General features: G+C 35.3%; 2 protein-coding genes across 4 annotated transcripts in view; both read left to right on the forward strand.

Annotated features, from left to right (window-relative positions):
• Positions 1-2,656, forward strand: part of LOC18111284 (N6-mAMP deaminase) — a 2,946-nt gene extending 290 nt beyond the window's left edge. Inside the window, exons 1-11 of one of the 2 annotated variants that reach the window (XM_052456932.1) lie at positions 1-82; positions 173-243; positions 514-605; positions 693-752; positions 866-1,099; positions 1,183-1,259; positions 1,351-1,420; positions 1,516-1,629; positions 1,789-1,855; positions 2,040-2,144; positions 2,238-2,656. The exon at positions 1-82 is cut by the window's left edge and continues 55 nt beyond it. In XM_052456932.1, the coding sequence (XP_052312892.1) occupies positions 237-243; positions 514-605; positions 693-752; positions 866-1,099; positions 1,183-1,259; positions 1,351-1,420; positions 1,516-1,629; positions 1,789-1,855; positions 2,040-2,144; positions 2,238-2,362 (951 nt within the window). In that variant the 5' untranslated portion in view covers positions 1-82; positions 173-236 and the 3' untranslated portion in view covers positions 2,363-2,656. The remainder of the gene's footprint in view (positions 83-172; positions 244-513; positions 606-692; positions 753-865; positions 1,100-1,182; positions 1,260-1,350; positions 1,421-1,515; positions 1,630-1,788; positions 1,856-2,039; positions 2,145-2,237) is intronic. The other variant, XM_006389598.3, reaches the window with a different exon arrangement.
• A 915-nt stretch (positions 2,657-3,571) lies between these two features.
• Positions 3,572-11,691, forward strand: LOC18111283 (phospholipase A I). Of its 2 annotated transcripts, XM_024581612.2 has the most exons (18): positions 3,572-4,377; positions 5,285-5,432; positions 5,593-5,671; positions 5,781-5,934; positions 6,027-6,236; positions 6,324-6,569; positions 6,664-6,826; positions 6,923-7,183; positions 7,272-7,393; positions 7,697-7,858; positions 8,061-8,253; positions 8,351-8,487; positions 8,656-8,794; positions 9,017-9,223; positions 9,326-9,800; positions 9,894-10,110; positions 10,222-10,311; positions 10,846-11,691. In XM_024581612.2, exons 1-18 carry the CDS (start codon positions 3,865-3,867, stop codon positions 11,290-11,292), a joined length of 3,963 nt encoding a protein of 1,320 aa, XP_024437380.1. In that variant the 5' UTR covers positions 3,572-3,864; the 3' UTR covers positions 11,293-11,691. The 2 variants fall into 2 exon arrangements, with proteins under 2 accessions (XP_024437380.1, XP_024437381.1); XM_024581613.2 differs by lacking the exons at positions 3,572-4,377; positions 5,593-5,671 and having other exon boundaries at positions 5,311-5,432.
• Positions 11,692-19,761: the final 8,070 nt, after the last annotated feature.

Consider the following 19,761-nt stretch of genomic DNA (forward strand, 5'->3'; position numbering starts at 1 on the left):
TTTTGGATGTTTCATTACTAAGTGACTAAAAGAGGAAAGAAGGAAAGAAGTTGACTTCAAATTTAAAGATTTTATCTTTAATGTCTCTTTCTTGAATTGTTAAGTTCGATAATGGAGTTTTGGTTATTTATTAGCAATTTATTGATGGATTTATGTATTTTTGCTTATGCAGAGAGCTTGCTAGAGTTTTGGGTGAAAAGGGTGTCATTGTTTTCTCAGATGTGGAGCATGTTATCATGAAAAGTATGTTCTTTTTCATGTTTTATGGTTGTAAATGTGTTTGATTGCTGAGAAAGTATGTGAAAGAAGAGTAGTTTAAGAATTTTGATCACTTGTGATTACATGGTTTTATCAAATTTGGATTATCCTTCTTCTCATGCCAATAAAAACCTTCTGATGCAAATGTCTAATTATTCTGTAGTATATTTTTCTCTATTTCTTTTTCATTTTTAATTTCCCTTTCAGCTCTTGATAATGTGTGACATTGGGAACTTTCAATTTTCTTGTACTCAGATGACCGATCTTTGGGCGAAGTATTCAAATTGTTTGACCTCATTCACATTCTCACTACTGATCACAAGACCGTGACCAGAATCACAAAAGAAGTATGACAACTTAATATTTCTTGATTTTTTATCTTGCTTTAAATCTCAAAATTTTCTGCATTGATATTTTTAAATTTTCCTAACAAGGTGGTAGAAGATTTCGCCTCTGAGAATGTTGTGTATTTAGAGTTAAGAACAACTCCTAAGGTACTTACATGAATTAATGAGGTTTCAGCTTGTTATATTGGTTTATTTTGTAAGGTCAAATGTACCGCATTTATTTTTATTGATGAAGGAATTTGTGGTTTCCTGTTATCCAGAAAAATGATTCTATAGGAATGAGCAAGCACTCTTATATGGAAGCCGTGGTAGAAGGTTTAAGGGCTGTCACTGCAGTAGATATAGATTTTGTTCCTCATAAATTCAACACTCAAGATTCCTTGAATTCTATTGCCATGAATGACGCATGTGATGGAACTAAAAAGAAAAAGATATATGTTAGACTTCTTCTTAGCATTGATCGTCGCGAGACGACTGAAGCTGCAATTGAAACTGTAAGGATGTTTATGAGCTACTAAAAATTATGAATTGGGTAAGGCTTCTAACTGTCATTCCCCCTTTTGTTTCTTATTTACAGGTTAAGCTTGCACTAGAAATGAGGGATTTAGGGGTTGTTGGCATTGACCTTTCTGGAAATCCTGTTGTGGGTGAATGGTACTTCCATACTGATAAAATTTCTTTATTAGCAGATAAAATGTTAGTTTAAAGGGATGACAATCTTAAATCCTCTTTTCATCCAACTCAGGAATACATTCTTGCCAGCACTAAAATTTGCCCAGGAACAGGGTCTCTATATAACTCTGCACTGCGGAGAGGTTTGTTTGCATTTCTAATGCTTGATGTTGTTTCTATGATTGAATTTTCTTTTATTAACGAGCCTTACTGGTTATTTATGGCTTAGTGCTTGTAGGTACTTAATTGCCAGGAGGTCCAACCAATGCTAGATTTTCTCCCCCAGAGGATTGGCCATGCGATCTTCTTTGAAGAGGAAGAATGGAGACAATTAAAAACATCTAAAATACCGGTTGGATAACCATAAACATTTTTTTTCTAATGGACTAAAGCTTCTTGTTACTGACCTGTTTTCTTCTGTTATCTGCAACTAAGTGCTTTTAACACTGTTGGCCAAATTGATTTAAATGTCAAACTCCTTTGCTATTAAGCTTAAACAAATCTTTTGCAGGTCGAGATCTGTTTGACATCCAACATCAAGACTGAATCAATCTCTTCAATAGATATTCACCATTTTGGTTAGTCTTCTACTTCTATTTTTTCTATTTGAATTGGCATCTGACTATTAAATTGGTGTGCTCACTTGACTACCTCTCTAAGCAAGCCCGTGAAAGTTTTATTTGGGCACTATTAACCCAATGATATGGATTACTGTTTCAGCATCTCCTGCCTAAGTTTTACACATTCTACTCTGTAATGCAGTTGATTTGTATAATGCCAAACATCCTCTAGTTCTGTGTACTGATGATGCTGGAGTTTTTTCCACTAGTCTTTCCAACGAGTATAAACTTGCTTCAACTGCATTTGGTAAGTATAAAGAACGTTATGGTGCCTGTGACAAGAAATAGTTCAAGTAGCTAGCTAAACATTACTGATTGTATGTTTCTATCAAATATCAAGGTCTTGGAAAGAAGGAAATGTTTGAGCTTGCCAGGACTGGAATTGAGTTTATATTTGCTGGTGATGAAGTCAAGCAGGATTTAGTAGAGACTTTTGATTCAGCAGCAAAGAAACTAAATCTATGATCAGGCATCTAGTGGAGCAGACGATAGTATGTCATAACCATTTTAGTGAAATTCTTAATGAGTTTTGCGCTACATAACACTCTATTTATCGCTCAAGACCTGTTGATCACATTGATATTGGACTTTTCAGATATCTTCCCAGTTCATCTTGTTCAGTAGTCAGGCCTTCACCATATATGGTGCAATATCTGATTTTTAGTAGGCGTATTCATGAATGTTGATCATGTACCTATTTGAATTTATAACTCAGGATTTCATAGCATTCAGCTATAAAACCGTGACCACTTGGAATCAGATTAGCAAATCCCAGAATTGGTTTAGTTTGATAGTTTCTGCTGAAAATGTTTCATGCATCAACTGTTTTTAAACATTCAAACTGCTATGATTCATTCTGCATCTATCTCGATGGTGTTTTGACTAAAACTGCCCACCTATAAACTAAGGTTTAGACAAAGAAGTCTGTATATAGCCTTTTTAATTGCCATTTCCATGTTTTTCTCAAATTGTTCAAGCTTGTGGTTCTCATATTAAAGGAAGAATGGTTGTGGCTGTTGCATAATTTTCATGATTAAAGGTATTTGGAATCATTTATGTTCCAAATGTGTTTGAAATTATGGTGCAAATGTGTTTGAAAATGTTTTAGATTTTATTTTTTGACATCAACACAATTGAAAAACACTAAAAAAAAAAAACAGTATTAGGTTAATTGTGTGGAGTTGTTGAAGATGCCATGGAAAAGGCTTGGATGTGGCAATGCATTGCCAATCAACATGGTCATGCTGGAAGGTAGCATTGCAGAACAAGTCCTTGGCATTGTTCGGATGCCCTTTGTTTTTAACTCTCTCTGGACTCAGTCACGTAAACTTTGTTTCTATCTAAATTTGACAACAAAACAGGCCGCCGGAATAGAGCAAGAGGTTTAAAATTAGAAGGATTATTGAATTCATTTTTGCAAAATTATAAAAAGGGATTTATCATTTACTTGGAAAAAAGAGAGTCCAATTTTAAGAGAATTTTACACTTCTATCAAAAGAAGGAATTCTATGCTTATCGATCAAAAAAAAATCAAAACAATGTTTTGTCTATTTTTTTTAAAAAAAATAACAAGTTAAAAGTAAGATTTTAATGTTCAAGTTAATCTGTTTTTTCCTTAAATTCAGGTTCTGAGTCGGCTGATTTTCATAACTATAATCAGCATTGGATAATAACAAAAACGACGCCGGTAGAAGTACAACTTACGTGATGAGTGCCCACGTAACGACGAAAATGGAAACTGAAACGAGAGCCTATCTCCTTATAATTTACCATGGAAACCAGCCATAGTAATAGCAGCAGCTACAAGAGGAAACACTCTTCTTCTTCTTCTTCACTTCAATTCCGCTTCTCATTCCCCCCCTCTCTCTAAACACTGCCGCCATCAGACAGTAATTCTACAATGGCGCATCAACATCATCTATTCATAACCCTCTGATCTTTATCATCATCATATCATTTCGCCCTCTATGTTTAGCTGGAAACGTCCTTCTGAGCTCCTTCGTTTAACTCTAAATTATGGCTCCGAAGATCTCGGCGACGACCTCAACCGCTCCTCCACCTCCTCCTCTTCCACCACCGCATTCACTCCTTCCTCGTCTCCTCTGGCCTATATTTCTACGGAGGCCGCCGCGGAGGAAGAGGACCAGGTAGGCTTTAAAATTGAATTAGATTGGAATGCTGGAGATGATGAAGACCAGGTGGCGTTGAGGTTACAGTCGCAGTTAATGGTTGCGTTGCCTGCGCCTCAGGATTGTGTGATGGTGGATTTGAAGGCGGCGGAGGAGGACGAGGAGGGGAGAGTGGAGGTGGGGATGAAGGTGGAGAAGAAGAGAGAGGAATTGAGAGGGTTGATATTAGGGAAGAGTGGATCGGGTCAACAGAGTGATGGAGTTGGTGTTTTGACTCGGTTGTTTAGATCTGATGATAGTCGGCATTGGAAGAGTGTGACTTTGCTTAGTCTTGGCGGTTGCGGATTGGCGGTGAGGACTTCAAGATTTTAAATTTTGTGTTGGTTTATGTTAAATCATCAAGTGAATTTTGATATAAGCAAGAAAGGAAGAAGAATTTGTGATAGGAAGTCATTATGAATAGGCGAATGCGCGATGCATCTCTTTTCTTTTCTTGCTAGCTTGGTTAAAGAATTCTGTTTTGATGTTAAGGTTTTTTTTGGATTTTGTTGAATGATGAGAAAATGTAGGTTTGCAGTACTAGAAATGTTAATTCTAATTAAATAAAAAATTTTACTCATTTAAGTTTACTTTAGAGAGATTATGCTGCGTCCTTTGTTTAGAGTCTTCTGATTTTGATGTTGGGTCTCTAGCACTTATATTTTGTTCAAGTGTGTCACGTAAAAATTGGAACTTTATGTTGGTCTTTTTGGTTTGGGAGATCTGTAGATTGGTGAATGCATGATGATTTTTCTTTTCATTTCTATGTGAGTCTGTTAAAGAGTTGCCCTTTTGTCTTTTTTTTTTACTCTCCTTTTTGGGGACTGAGGTCTAGTTGTTGCAAGTTTGGATCTTTCTTGGGGTTTCACTTGAATTCTGTGAAAATGTGGTTTTTCATCGCTAGGACGAATACCATAAAGCAAAGGTCTTTATTAGGCTGAATTTAAAGATATTGCTTGCTTTTCTTGAATTGGAGCTCTTTATGTTTGATCTAGTGGAATAAATATTATGTGATTGTTGAGTTATTAATGTTTAACCCTGCTGTCATGGGATATTGTTTAGTGCTCACCAGGTATATCTGTTGCTAGTTGGTGTTCTCAGATAAAAAAAACTTAACTGTCAGTGAATGTAAATCATTGATATAACTACTTAACTGAAGATTGTATGGTTTTATTCTTTCTGGTATTGTATGTAATTGGAGTCAGGATTTTGTTTGCAGACATTGCCTGCTGAGATAATTCAGTTGCCAAATCTTGAGAAGCTTTATCTTGAGAACAACAGGCTTTCAGTTTTGCCACCTGAGCTTGGTGAGCTGAAGAGTTTGAAAATTCTTGCAGTTGATTACAACATGCTGGTTACAGTTCCTCGTAAGAATCTGATCATAATATGCATGTAATTTGCTTCATCCAATACTGTTTCGTTCTTATAGGACAAGCATAACTTCCTGATAAGGAATAGGGAAATCTAGGCTATTTATGTTTTATGCAATGTATTTGTTTATGTGATCTTGGTTGGAATTCTGAGCAGTGGAACTGGGGCAGTGCGTTGAACTGGTGGAATTGTCTTTGGAACACAATAAGCTTGTCCAACCTCTTCTTGATTTCAGGTTGTTTTATCAGCAAATTAGTATACTTAGCTGCACTTTTCCTGTATGATAGAGCTTGAAAAACTATAATTTGCTTCAGGTCTAATGTTTATAACCATTTTAATGGCAGGTCTATGGCTGAGTTACAAATTCTCAGGCTATTTGGTAATCCTCTGGAATTCCTTCCTGAAATTTTGCCTCTACACAAACTACGACACCTGTCTCTTGCTAATATGAAGATTGAGGCTGATGAAAGTTTGAGATCAGTGAATGTTCAGATAGAGGTAGTGGCCATATGGCAGTTCAATAGGCCTTTTCTTTTTCTGTATGTCTTTTAAGTTGGTTTAGTTTATTTATTTATTTCTGGAGAATGCAGATGGAGAACAGCTCTTATTTTGGTGCATCTAGACACAAGCTTAGTGCCTTCTTTTCTCTCATATTCCGTTTTTCTTCTTGCCATCATCCTTTGCTGGCATCTGCGCTGGCAAAGATAATGCAAGACCAAGGAAACCGTGTTGTTGTTGGGAAAGATCTGAATGCAGTGAAGCAGCTTATAAGTATGATGAGTAGTGACAACTGTCATGTGGTATGTTGATGATCCTTGCTCTCATGAATTTTGACCATGGTTTTTTTTTCTGTTCATCTGCACTCTTATAGTTCTGAGTTCTTCCAGGTTAAACAAGCATGCTCTGCTCTATCTGCTCTTGCTGGAGATGTTTCTGTGGCAATGCAGTTGATGAAATGTGACATATTGCAACCCATTGAAACAGTACTCAAATCGGTTGCTCAGGAAGAAGTAATTTCTGTCTTGCAAGTTGTGGCCACCTTGTCCTTTTCATCTGATACTGTATCTCAGAAGATGTTGACAAGGGATATGTTGAGATCATTAAAACTGTTATGTGCTCAAAAAAATCCAGAGGCAAGTTCCTTTCTTTCTTGTCATTATATAAAACTGGTTTTATTGCTTCTGTACAATTCTGCAGGAATTTAATACTGGATTCATCTTTAACCAGGTGCAAAGGTTATCTTTATTAGCTGTTGGAAATTTGGCCTTCTGCTTGGAGAATCGACAGCTTATGGTCACCTCTGGAAGTCTGCAAGACCTTCTGTTGCACCTGACAGCTTCATCTGAACCACGTGTGAATAAAGCAGCAGCTCGTGCTATGGCAATTCTTGGTTTGTATCTTGGATTTTTCGATTCTCTTTTTGCTGTATTCTGAGATTCCTAGCCAAACATTATTAGAAGGGTCTGTCCTTTTTGTGTTTCTCTAGGAGAAAATGAAAATTTAAGGCGTTCCATAAGAGGGAGACCAGTGGCAAAGCAAGGACTGCGCATACTTTCAATGGATGGAGGTGGAATGAAAGGTCTGGCTACTGTGCAGATTCTTAAAGCAATTGAGAAGGGAACTGGAAAGCGAATACATGAGATATTCGACCTAATATGTGGCACATCAACTGGTGGAATGCTGGCTGTTGCTCTTGGCATGAAGCTAATGACCTTGGATCAATGTGAAGAAATATACAAAAATCTTGGTGTGTATACTGCAACATATGCATTTCACGATGTTTTTATTTGTTGCTCATTTTATTCACATTCTGTTCTGCAAATTTGCTTCTCAAGGAAAACTCGTCTTTGCTGAACCTGTGCCAAAGGATAATGAAGCTGCAACTTGGAGAGAGAAGTTGGATCAGCTTTACAAAAGTTCATCTCAGAGTTTTAGAGTTGTGGTGCATGGATATAAAGTATGGATTATTTGTTTCTATATTTCCTTAACTTCTGCAATACTATTGTCCTAGGCCTTTCTTTTGTCTTCTCATAAATGGAATATTGATATATGCATGACTATTTTTTACTAGCGAACATAAACTTGATCATGAAAAAGTTGCATCTTCCAGAAAACTGGAGAATGTTGCTCATGTTTCCAACCTTTTCTTAAACAAAAAAGGGTTAGGATGATATGCTCATTAATATAGGTATATGTGATAACATGTTTTGTTAAACATGGATGCAGCAGGAACAAAACACTAAAACATATCTTCTTGCAGCACAGTGCAGATCACTTTGAGAGGCTGTTAAAAGAAATGTGTGCTGATGAGGATGGAGATCTGTTAATAGATTCAGCAGTGAAAAATGTTCCCAAAGTATTTGTTGTATCAACTTTGGTTAGTGTGATGCCAGCTCAACCATTTGTGTTCCGCAATTATCAGGTTCGACACTGAGAATTCTATTGCTTAAACATGTTTAATATATTTTTGATTTTCATTAGTGTAGGCTACTCTGCTAGAATTGTAACTTTTAAAATCTTCTGCATAGATACATAATCATATCAGTGAGATACTTGCTGACAGTGGTTTTAATAAATTTCTTCTTATTTCCTCCCTCTTTTTCTCTTTTGGTGTCAATATACAGTATCCTGTTGGAACACTTGAAGTGCCCTTTGCAATTTCAGAAAGTTCAGGAGTTCATGTGCTTGGATCACCTACTACTGGAGGTCAAGTTGGCTATAAACGTAGTGCTTTTATTGGCAGTTGCAAGCATCATGTTTGGCAAGCCATAAGAGCATCATCTGCTGCTCCATACTATCTTGATGATTTCTCAGACGGTATGCTCTTGGCATGCTTGTTCTTGTTGTGGTCCTCCCTTCTACCATAAGGTTGAGTGCAGTGGCCATTGTTTTGCTAACCATGACAATTCTATAGATGTAAACCGCTGGCAAGATGGTGCTATAGTGGCAAACAACCCTACCATATTTGCTATAAGAGAAGCACAACTTCTATGGCCTGACACCAGAATTGACTGCTTAGTGTCAATAGGGTGTGGCGCTGTTCCAACAAAGGTAAACCACATAGGACATCAATCAAAGCTGATTTTATTGATCTATCAATCAGTGAATTTTAGTGACCTAACTGTACTACATACCATATAAAGGAGATTTGAATCTTCTCGCCTTTTGTATCAAAAGTTGCCACTTCATTTGATGATTCACAAAAATATTTCGTTCTAGGTCCGGAAAGGTGGTTGGCGTTATCTGGATACCGGCCAAGTGTTGATTGAGAGTGCATGCTCTGTGGATAGAGTGGAGGAAGCTTTAAGTACACTGCTACCCATGCTTCCTGAGATACAATATTTTCGATTTAATCCAGGTACACTCTAAGTAGACTGTTTGGAGTTTAGTGCTTATAAGAGTATGAGACTAATGTTTTCTTCTCTGCAGATATTCTTTAAAGATATTTAGATAGTTTCCTTTCATTTTTTTTCATATCTTAATGGGCCTTTCTATTTTTCCAGAAATTATCTTTAAAGACTAGCTTTAGTCAAAGAATATCTAGTTCTAAGACAGCATCCTCTATGGCTTGATCTTGCAGTTGATGAACGCTGTGGTATGGAGCTGGATGAGACTGACCCAGCTATCTGGCTAAAGTTGGAAGCTGCAGTTGATGAATATGTTCAGAACAATTCTGAAGCCTTCAAGAATGTCTGTGAGAGACTAATTTTTCCCTACCAACATGATGATAAATTGTCAGAGATTATGAAATCTCAGCAATTTTCCAAGGCAAAGTTATCAAATGCAGGTATTGATGCTCACATTCTCTTAATTTGCTTTTTACATGCTTTTATCATTTGGCATGCTCCTTTTACTGAACCTGAAATCTTTTGGTATTTTGCTATTTTAGATGAGACTAGTCCATCTTTAGGTTGGAGGCGTAATGTGCTACTTGTTGAAGCTTTGCACAGTCCTGATTCGGGAAGGGCTGTGCAACATTCCCGGGCACTAGAGACATTTTGTTCCCGCAATGCAATAATACTATCTCTCATGCATGCCACATCTGGAATTGCTAGGACAGTGCCACCAGGAACATTCTCATCCCCTTTTTCATCACCTCTAATTACTGGAAGCTTCCCCTCAAGCCCGCTTCTATTCAGTCCTGATTTGGGCTCACAGAGGATTGGCCGTATTGACACGGTCCCACCTTTAAGCTTGGATGGAGTTCAGTCTGGAAAGACAGCTTTATCACCACCAATGTCCCCTTCGAAACACAGACAGCTCTCTTTACCTGTTCGATCATTGCATGAAAAGCTACAGAATTCACCACAAGTGGGGATTATACATTTAGCCCTTCAAAATGACTCATCAGGCTCAATATTAAGGTGAGCATGCTTCTCTGTTGTTTAACTTGCCATGTTTTAATTGATATTTAGTTTCAGGCACTGTCCTAAAGTGCCAAATGCGTGTTTTTCCAGCTGGCAGAATGATGTATTTGTTGTTGCTGAACCGGGAGATCTTGCTGATAAGTTTCTTCAGAGTGTTAAATTTAGCTTGTTGTCAATGAACCGGAGCCGCCATAGGAGGATTACTTCACTGGTTGGCAATATTTCAACTGTTTCTGATTTAGTTCATTGTAAACCATGCTTCCTAGTTGGAAATGTCATCCATCGTTATATAGGACGACAGACGCAAGTATGTGTTAACGAACTTCTTTTTTTTCTTATAAGATCTTCCTAGTTGCTATTAGTACAGGGTTACTAAATTATTGGTCTCCATTTTAATGTACATTACTAATTTCTGAAGGTCATGGAGGATGACCAAGAAATAGGGGCATATATGTTCCGTAGAACAGTTCCTTCTATGCACTTGACACCTGAAGATGTTCGCTGGATGGTATGCTTTTGGCCCTTGATTTTCCTGTGTCTTCCTTTGGCCTCTAATTATTTTTATTTTTTTATGAATAAATAATTGATATTTGACAATTAATCCACTACTCACCTTCTGTGGTTCTCCTGTCATGTTGGTCTATGTCATAAGATCATTACCCACTAGCGGCACTACTGAATCATGGTTCTATGAGGGGTGATTTAAACAAACCCTGCCCTTCAGTATTTTCTTCCTAGAATTATTCAGCTCTAAAGTCTTCTTTTTCCATATTGTTTTTTCAAATTGTCAAGTCATAAAAACATAATTAGATTTTTATCCGTTGGCTTATTTTTCTTCTAGCATAATTATTCTTCCTGAATTTCTCAAGAAGGAAGAAAATCAGGGAACTCTTAAGGGCTAATGCAGAAAACTGCTGCTCCCATTTTGTTAGTATTGTGCCTTGCAAATGGCTGACAAACTCTGAAATGAATTAATGTTAATTCAATGTTGTTTTGTTCTGCTAGTGATTTATGCAGTTGCCTTTTGTCTTGTAAAACCTAGGTCGGAGCTTGGAGGGACAGGATTATAATTTGCACAGGAGCATATGGGCCTATGCCAACTTTAATCAAGGCCTTTCTGGATTCTGGTGCAAAAGCTGTAATATGCCCTTCAGTAGAGCCCTTAGAAATCCCGGTGACACTAGTCCATGGATCAGGGGAGTACAATGTTCTGGAAAATGGGAGGTTTGAGATCGGAGAGGAAGAGGCTGAGGAAGAAGAGGCCGAGCCTACCAGTCCAGTGAGTGATTGGGAAGATAGTGACCCCGAGAAGAATGGTGACCATTCGATCGGTTTTTGGGATGATGATGAAGAGGAGCTATCCCAGTTTGTTTGCAAGTTGTATGATTTGTTATTTCGGGTAGGGGCAAGAGTAGATGCTGCTCTTCAAAATGCTCTTGCTTTACACCAGAGGCTAAGGTATTCGTGCCATCTTCCTAGTATACAATAGTTAGCTAGATACTGATACAAGAAAATGAAAATCAAACCAAATAACAAGTTGTGAAAAAAAAACCGGGACAAAGTAAAAAAAAATAAAATTACCGGAGAATAAGAATATAGATGATTGAATCTTAAGTACAGAAGTGAGAGGGAATATCCAATTTTGAGGCCTATAAAAAAGGGAAAAAAAAATTTTGTCAGCTATTCATTGCATGAACACAAGTAAATAGCATACGATACCATTTTTTCAGTGGCAAACATGTAAATTTGTCATTTGTACTGAACTTTTACTCTCTCTATCCAACCTATTTCAGCCTTCTAAGGCCCAAATTTTGTGTTACATGGGCAGTTACTTTAGTTGTTGCTTGGATGATTGCTCTATTAATGTACAGTCCTTTTTAGACTTTAAGACCAGGGTTATGATGTACTGGGTAGCCCCATGAGCTTTGTGGTGGTGTCATGTTTACTTTTGTGGCATTGCTGGAATTAGTGATCAGCATTTGCGTGCTATGGTTGTTGTTAGCTTGGTGTCGGAGATACAAACCAGCACCTTGGATTTGCTACCTGGAGCCTTAACATCCGAGGCATTCCAAGGGATACTCGTAATAACTGTGGTCAATAACCGAGGATAGAATATCGAAAACCATAATCTAGTGGCCACTGAAATTGTTGTAATTATGCTAGAAGGTATATTTTTTTCCCAGACGGACATTGTGATCCCGGGTTTCATTTTCAATAGTGACTAGAATTGATAGCTAGCTGAAGTGACTGGTCTTTGCCTGAATGCAAAATGCTATGCGAGAAAACAAAGACGAGAATGACTAACTCAAAAGCTGGAAAGAGAAGAAAGTTCTTCAGAAAGGAAAAAAAGACGAGGGAATAATGTAGTTTGTCTTGTTGCTTGTCTCTTTAAGTTATGATGATAGAATATTTTGGAGTGTTTTTATAACAGAGAAAATCATGGGGAGATTTGAGATGATGAATGCTGCATTACAGGTTACATATGATGCAATTCGTCATAATTGTGCTTGTAATTAATCATTACATGTAGAAAAGAGGTTTGCATCGTGGAGATGCACACATTCTGGATGATTTCACTACCATCTACCCCTATGATCTGGACTCACCAGGTCACGGTCAAGCAACATCATCCCCGATTGGTTGTTCGGTCTCAGGATGATGGGACATAATTCTATTCTTGTAATAGATTTGAATATACCACTGAGAGATATTATATGCTGTGTTTTCTCTATCACATTAGCACAGGCACTTGCACTTAATTAACTGAAGATGAAAGACCTTCCATCTGAGAAAAGGATGGGTTATGAAATATGGAATTGGACTTTATTCTTAATGGTCCCCTCCAAGATGTTGAATTTGATTGAAAGACAAATGCCAAAGTGGAATATAATGGGGCCAGAAAAGAATTCCTTAATGACATTGAAAGAGTCTCAATTAGGACTCTGTTTAATCTTAGTCTCGGGAATTAGATTTAACTAGCCTCGAAGCCCCGTATTTTTCCTTGGAGCTTTGAAGATAGATTATTTATTTTTATTACATAAAAAATAATATTCAGATACCATAAGCGTGTTTTAAAAAAAAAATTATAACTTAGGTTATAAACTTGTAAAAAAAAAAATTATTTCAATTAGATGAAAAAAAGAGAAGGAAATGACATTTAATGAATTAAATTTAAAATGAAAAGTAATAAAAATAATATGGGAAAAAAAAATTTTACAAGGGACAAACGATTCATCTCAATTCAAAGCTTATTAAATATTAAAAATAAAATGAACTAAAAAAGAACGTAAAAAAAATCATCCTTAGTCAACCTGAGTTAATATGACAAATTCATAATCTCATTAATCAAGGCTGAGTTAACCTTAGATAACCTGCCATATCCACTGCCCATATTATGATATTAGAATAACCCAATAAAAAAAGAAAATTATAAAGTTCATTTAAAAAAAAAAATCAACCCTTGTTAACTTTTCAAACCCTTGACTTGAGTCATTAGACTCGAAGTACCATATCTGAAAAAAATCATGAAGTTCAATTCTTAATTAATAAAATATTGAAAGATAAATGTGAAAAAAAAATTAATTATACAAAAGTGTTGTAGTTTGTGGCTCATAGAAGGATGTCGGAGCGGAACGAAGCGAAGCAAAGGTAAAGGCGTATTATGGAAAATTATTAATACTTCTTAGGCGGTTAGGATTCTTTGGGTAGCTAGAATTCCTTTGATAGTTTAGAGTATACTATAAATACCTATCATGTAATCCTATTTCGATATAATAAAATAAAAGAGCATTGCCTCTATGGATGTAGGCACATTACCAAACCACGTTAAATCTTGTATTCTTTCTAGTTTCTTTTTTATTGCAATATTCATCAATAATTATTACAAGTTCTTTCACAACAATTGGTATCAGAGCATGTCTACGATGTTAGGGATTTCTTCAACGTGATCAAGTTTAATGAATTAGGCAATTTTGGATTATGATAGACGAGGGTGAAGGGTTTGTTGGTGCAGTAGAGCATGATGAGGGCATTATACAGAAAGCAACCGAAAGGCATGAACAATATAGATTGGCAAGAACTGGAAGCAAGGGTTATGGCAACTATCAAGCTTTGTCTAGATGACGTCATGATGTATTGTAAAATTCCTAACTAAAAATAGAGGGGTGAAATTATATAAAGAAAAGGGATTAGGGTCAAACTAGGATTGACCTAGGAGGGGAGTACCACAATTGGAAAATAAATAATTAAGGACTACATAATAATAATAATAATAATAATAATAATAATAATAATAATAATAATAATAATAATAAGCTCTCTTTTAAAAAGAAAGAGAGGAGACCAACAATTTTAAAAGGGAAGAGGAAAAAGTTTTAAACCTGTAACTCTTATTCTCACAATCTAGAGAAAATTATTGTCAGAAGGGATTGACAGAAGAGTAGAGAGGTATTGTAGGAGTGAAAAGGTTCTCTTAAAAAAAAAAGAGATGAAAGAAAACACGTTTAATCAAGAACATGACAAAAGGAAACAAGAACTTAAGGAAAAATAAATAACATAAGGGAAGAGAAGATTTGATCAAGAACTTGTTTAAGAGAGGGTCAATTGAGTTCAAGAAATAAGATAGAGTGTTTATTAAACTCAAATAATGTATGTTAATGTTAGATTCTAGGATAGAAGGCAAAATCCCTATTTCTTGTGAAAATTATGGTTAATAAGAAATTAGGGAAAATGTGTTCTTTATAAAGATTACATGGTATAACTTCAACTTAAGGCTTAATTGGTATAAATAAGCAAGAATCTCATAGAAAACTTTTAGGCAGGAACCCTAGAGAGATTTCAGCTAACAAGAAAAATTTAGGGGGAAAGTGTTTTGTTGCAAATCTTGATAAATTAATGATGTTAATACAACCTAAAGGGTGTGGGATCAAATAATTTCCATTACTTGGAAACATATAGGAAAAATCCTAATTTTTTATTTTTAAAGTTCATGTGGGGAATTTAGGGAAACTAGAAAATAATGAGAAAATTGATAAATAAGTATAGAAAAGGAGTAGTGTTGAGTAATGAGTTGCTTAAAATTAAAGAAAACTCTTTAGGAAGAGACGGGGATAGGTTCAACCAAATAGGTTTATGCATGGGTGATGGATCTTTGTTTGGATTTATTAACAATTATTGTTGAATAAACCTCATTAGTGTGATAAATATGACTTCTTACATGAAGTTTGAAGAATTTCTCAAATTCCTTGCTTTGTAAGGATTAATCTTGAAGGTAAAACTTAATTTTTTTGCAATGGTAAAGATTTCAGCCAGAAAAAAAGAGAAGATGAACATTTTTTAGTAGCAGAAACAGACTAGCTGTTTTGAGAAACAGATAAACCGATTTGAGAAACGGTCAAACTATTTCTCAAAACGGTGAGATTATTTTAGATAATGTTTTGTGGTAGCTTGATTTTGTGTTTTTGGTCTTTTCTTGGTTTCTTTGATTCTTTTGGGTTGTTTAAGAAAGATGGGTGATTAGTATGTGGAAAAGAAGAACATAATATGTGTGTGTGCATGAAATAAGCCTACATGATAAAATTGCTTATATTAGAATGTTAAGAGTTGGAAGTCTAAAACTTAAGTGTGATAATGTAAGGGTATCCGTATTCATGAGTAACTAGAACCCAAATTGTTAAAAGAATATTAAGAAGTATATTCTTAATATTTAAGGAGTGAATTTGATGTAAGATTTTGTATGATGCAAAAGAGGCATCGACTGCAGTACCCCAGACAAGTAGGATAGGACAAGTGAGAGGAATAAACAGGTGATTGTCACATCACCCTTTTAATTTTATAACAATTTATATAAGTTTTTATCTTCAACGTTAAGATTAATGATTTGTACATATATGTTGTGGAATGATTAAGACTCATGAAGTCTCGATGTGGAGATTAGTTTTAGACAAGTTTTGTGTAAATTAAGTCGACCACATTACTGGAGCTTAGATTGATAAGTTGTTATTTATAAGAGTTACAGGTTGTTGTATGAAAAGCCAACCCCATAAGTAGGGCTTAGCTTAAGAGATTTGAATTGAGAAAACAAGTAAATATGGTTTGTGTGCATGATAGTCGCCCACATGTGTGGGGATAAGATCAAAGTCCCTTGGAGGGCAAGATCGATGTATTTTTATGCATGAGAGTCTGCCATAAGAGTGGGCCCCCAAGTTTGTTAACATCAGGTCAGCTATAAGGAAATGAGGACTTGATCATAAAATTAATGTACCAGCCACAATGGATTTATTTTTTTCATTATAAATATAAGATTGTGATGTTATACTATTTTAAGTCCTATAATTGTAGAATTGTATTGTAAAATTTATTTGTGATTTTTTTATTTAGAAATATATGTGGATGGTTATGGATAATGTTACTGGGAGGGTATGAGTACACCTGAGTTTGTGAGAAAAAACATTTCATGTTTCTTTTGTGATTTTATTACTGGTTGTTTTATGTTCCCGTATAGGGATTTTGTGGGGGGGGGTGTTACATGTATCATGTCATGAATAAGTAATCACCAGTGATATTTTGGGCAAAACTAGAAAGTTGGTATATGTTCAGGTCATTGTTGAACAAACTTTATCTTAAGCAGAAACTGTTTGGTCTTAAGATGTTAGTGGGTACAAGTTTTAATCAAGATATCAATATGTTAAATCAGATCGATAATGATTTGAAACGAATTGATGTGAAGTTTAACGGTAAAAACAAGACGTTAATGTTACTGAATTCCTTACTTGCTTTTCCCACGTAAGAAAATTTGGTTACAACTTTGATTTGGAGGAAAGAAACTCTCATATTGGAAGAGATCATAAGTGTCATATTAAGCTTTAATATGAGAAAGAAAGCTAGTGACGAAAATTCACAAGGTGAAGGATTGGCAGTGAAAAGTAATTAGGAGTGTGGGAGAAACAAGTCCTAAAAAAAATTAAGGAACAATAAAGCTCGGTCCAAATCCAGGAAAAGGAAGGGAATACAATGCTATAAGTATGAAAAAAACATGGCACATAAAACAAGAATGTCTAGAGAAAAAAAAAAGGAATGCAGAGAACAAAAAGGGTTCATTAAAGTCTGCAAATGTAATGGAAGGAGACTAAAAAAATAGTGACAAAGGCATGCTTTTTGCTTCATCTAGTTCAGATCTTCCCATATATTCTTGGATGTTGGATTCAACATTCTTATCACATAACTCCCAATAAATATTGGTTAAATAATTATAGGTTAGTTAATTCTGGTTTTGTTCTAATGGGTAATGATGATTCATACAAAGTTATCGGAATAAGAAATATCAAAATTAAAATGTTTAATGGTGTTGTTAGAATTTTGTGTGATGTTAGATATATACCAAATTTGAGGAAGAATCTGATTTCATTGGGCACTTTAGACCGTAATGGGTTCAACTTCAAGTCTGAAGGTGGAGTATTGAAGGTAAGTAAAGGTGTTATGATTGTGATTAAGGGATAAAGATTGTCGAGAAATATTTATATATTGTTAGGTGCCAAAGTTTAGGTGGAGCTGCAGTTATAGAATATGAGTCAGACAACACAGTCTTATGGCACATCTGATTAGACTATATAGGCGAGAGTGGGATGATGGAGCTTCATAAGAATAATCTATTGAAGGGTGTCAAAACATGAAAACTTGATTTCTACAAGTATTGTGTTCTTGGAAAACAAAAAGGTGCAGTTCAAGACAACCACACACAAGATATAAGGGATTCTTGACTAGGTTCATGCAAATGCTTGAGGTCCAGTAAGGGTAGCATCACATTAATTAATGATATATATATATATATATATATATAGTGATTTTTGTTGATGATTATTCACAAAAGGTTTGGGTGTACTTTATGCGATATAAATAAGAAATGTTTGTCAAGTTCAAGGTATGGAAAACATAAGTAGAAAACAAGACAAAGAGGAAGATCAAATGCCTCAGGTTAGACAATGGTACTGAGTACAAAGATTCAAAATTTATGGGATTGTTGAGCAACATGAGATCAAGAGACACTTCACAGTACGCCTGACACCATAACAGAAATGATGTAGGGAAAAGGATAAACAAAACAATAGTTGAAAAAACAAGGTGTCCCAGGCTAAATGCAGAGCTTACTAAGAACTTCTAGGTAGAAATAGTAAACATGGCATGTTTCATGATTGACATATCACCTAGAGCAGCACTAGATGGGAAAGTAACATAAAAGGTATGGACATGCAGTATAGTAGACTACTCTGGTTTGAGAGTGTTTGGATGTCTAACCTATGTGCATGTTTCTAGTGATGAGAGGCCAAAGCTTGATGTGAAGTTTAGATTATATATATATATATATATATATATATATATATATATATATATATATATATATTCAAGCTCTGGGATCCAAAGACAAATAAGGTGGTGATTAGTAGAGATGTGGTTTTTGATGAAAAAGCTATGTTGCAGCGTACTTAAAAAGAAAAGCAACACTTGCTGGAAAATTGTAATAATAATGACCATGATGTGCAAGTGGAGCTAGATACTCATATTAAAGAAGAAACCATTAAGAATTCAGGGAGTTTTAGTTTAGAAGATCAACAACATGGTAATATAGCTTTAGGTAGGCCTAAACGCATTGTCAAGGCACCCATCAGGTATGATTTTGAAGATTTAGTCTCTTATACACTTATTATTAGTAGCACGGATCCTACTACTTCTTAAGAGACATTACACAACCAAGATAAAAGTAAATGATTAGGTGCTATGAAAGAAGAAATAGAGTCTCTGCATAAAAACTAGACATTAGAGTTTGTTGAACTTTTAGAAGAAAAGAGGGTGATAAGATGCTAATGGGTGTATAAGAAGAAAGAAGAAGAAAAAAAGAGGGTGAGAAGTTGAAGAAGAAAGGGATTGACTATGATGAGATATTTTTCCTTGTAGTCAGTATACTTCCATTAAGGTAGTGTTAAGCTTGGTAGCACATTTTGATATGCAATTAGAGTAGATGGATGTCAATACAATTTTTTTCTATGGTGGTTTGAGGGAGCAAATTACATGGTACAACTAAAAGGGTCAAGTCAACCTGAATTGGAACACTTGGTCTATAAATTAAGAAAATCACTTTATAGACTAAAGCAATCTTTAAGGCAGCGGTATAAGAAATTTAACTCCTACATGATTAAGATTGGCTACAAAATACGAAAGTATAATTATTGTGTTTATGTAAAGAGCCTTAATGATGATTCTTTTTTTTTTTCTGTTACTTATATGGATGATTTATTGATTGCCGCAAAGAGTATAAGTGATGTCAACAAGTTAACAACTTTGTTGAGTAGAGAATTTGACATGAAAGATTTGGGTGATGCTAAGAAGATTCTTGGGATGAAGATTTGTAGAGGTAGAACTACAAGGAGATTATGGTTATCTTAGCGTAGCGTAGCTATGTTGAGAAAGTATTGGAAATGTTTAGTATGGACAATATAAAATCAATAAGTACATCTTTAGCAAATCATTTTAGATTATCTATTGTATAGTGCCCAAAGATAGATGATGAAGTGAAAGATATGTCAAAGGTCCCTTGTACTATTGTAGTAAGGTGTACAATGTATGTTATGGTTTGTACAAGACTAGATTTGGTACACACAGTTAGTGTGGTGAGGAAGTTTCTATCAAATATGGGATGACAATGATGTAATCAAATGGATTTTTAAATACTTTAGTGGTATTAAAAATTATGTTATTATGTTTTGCAAACAACAAGGTAATCATTCAGTTGTGGGATATGTAGATGCAGACTATGCAGGGTGTTGAGATATTGTGGTTACACAAATTAATTACCATAACTTAAGCAAATAATATAGTATAGAGCAAACAAGAGGTCAATCCCATGAGGAAGATCCAGTTCAGGTGTTTATGCTAAATGATTCAAAATTAGGGGGAGAGGGTTGAG

This window comes from Populus trichocarpa, chromosome 11 (genome assembly GCF_000002775.5).
Source record: "Populus trichocarpa isolate Nisqually-1 chromosome 11, P.trichocarpa_v4.1, whole genome shotgun sequence".
NCBI classification, from domain to species: domain Eukaryota; kingdom Viridiplantae; phylum Streptophyta; class Magnoliopsida; order Malpighiales; family Salicaceae; genus Populus; species Populus trichocarpa.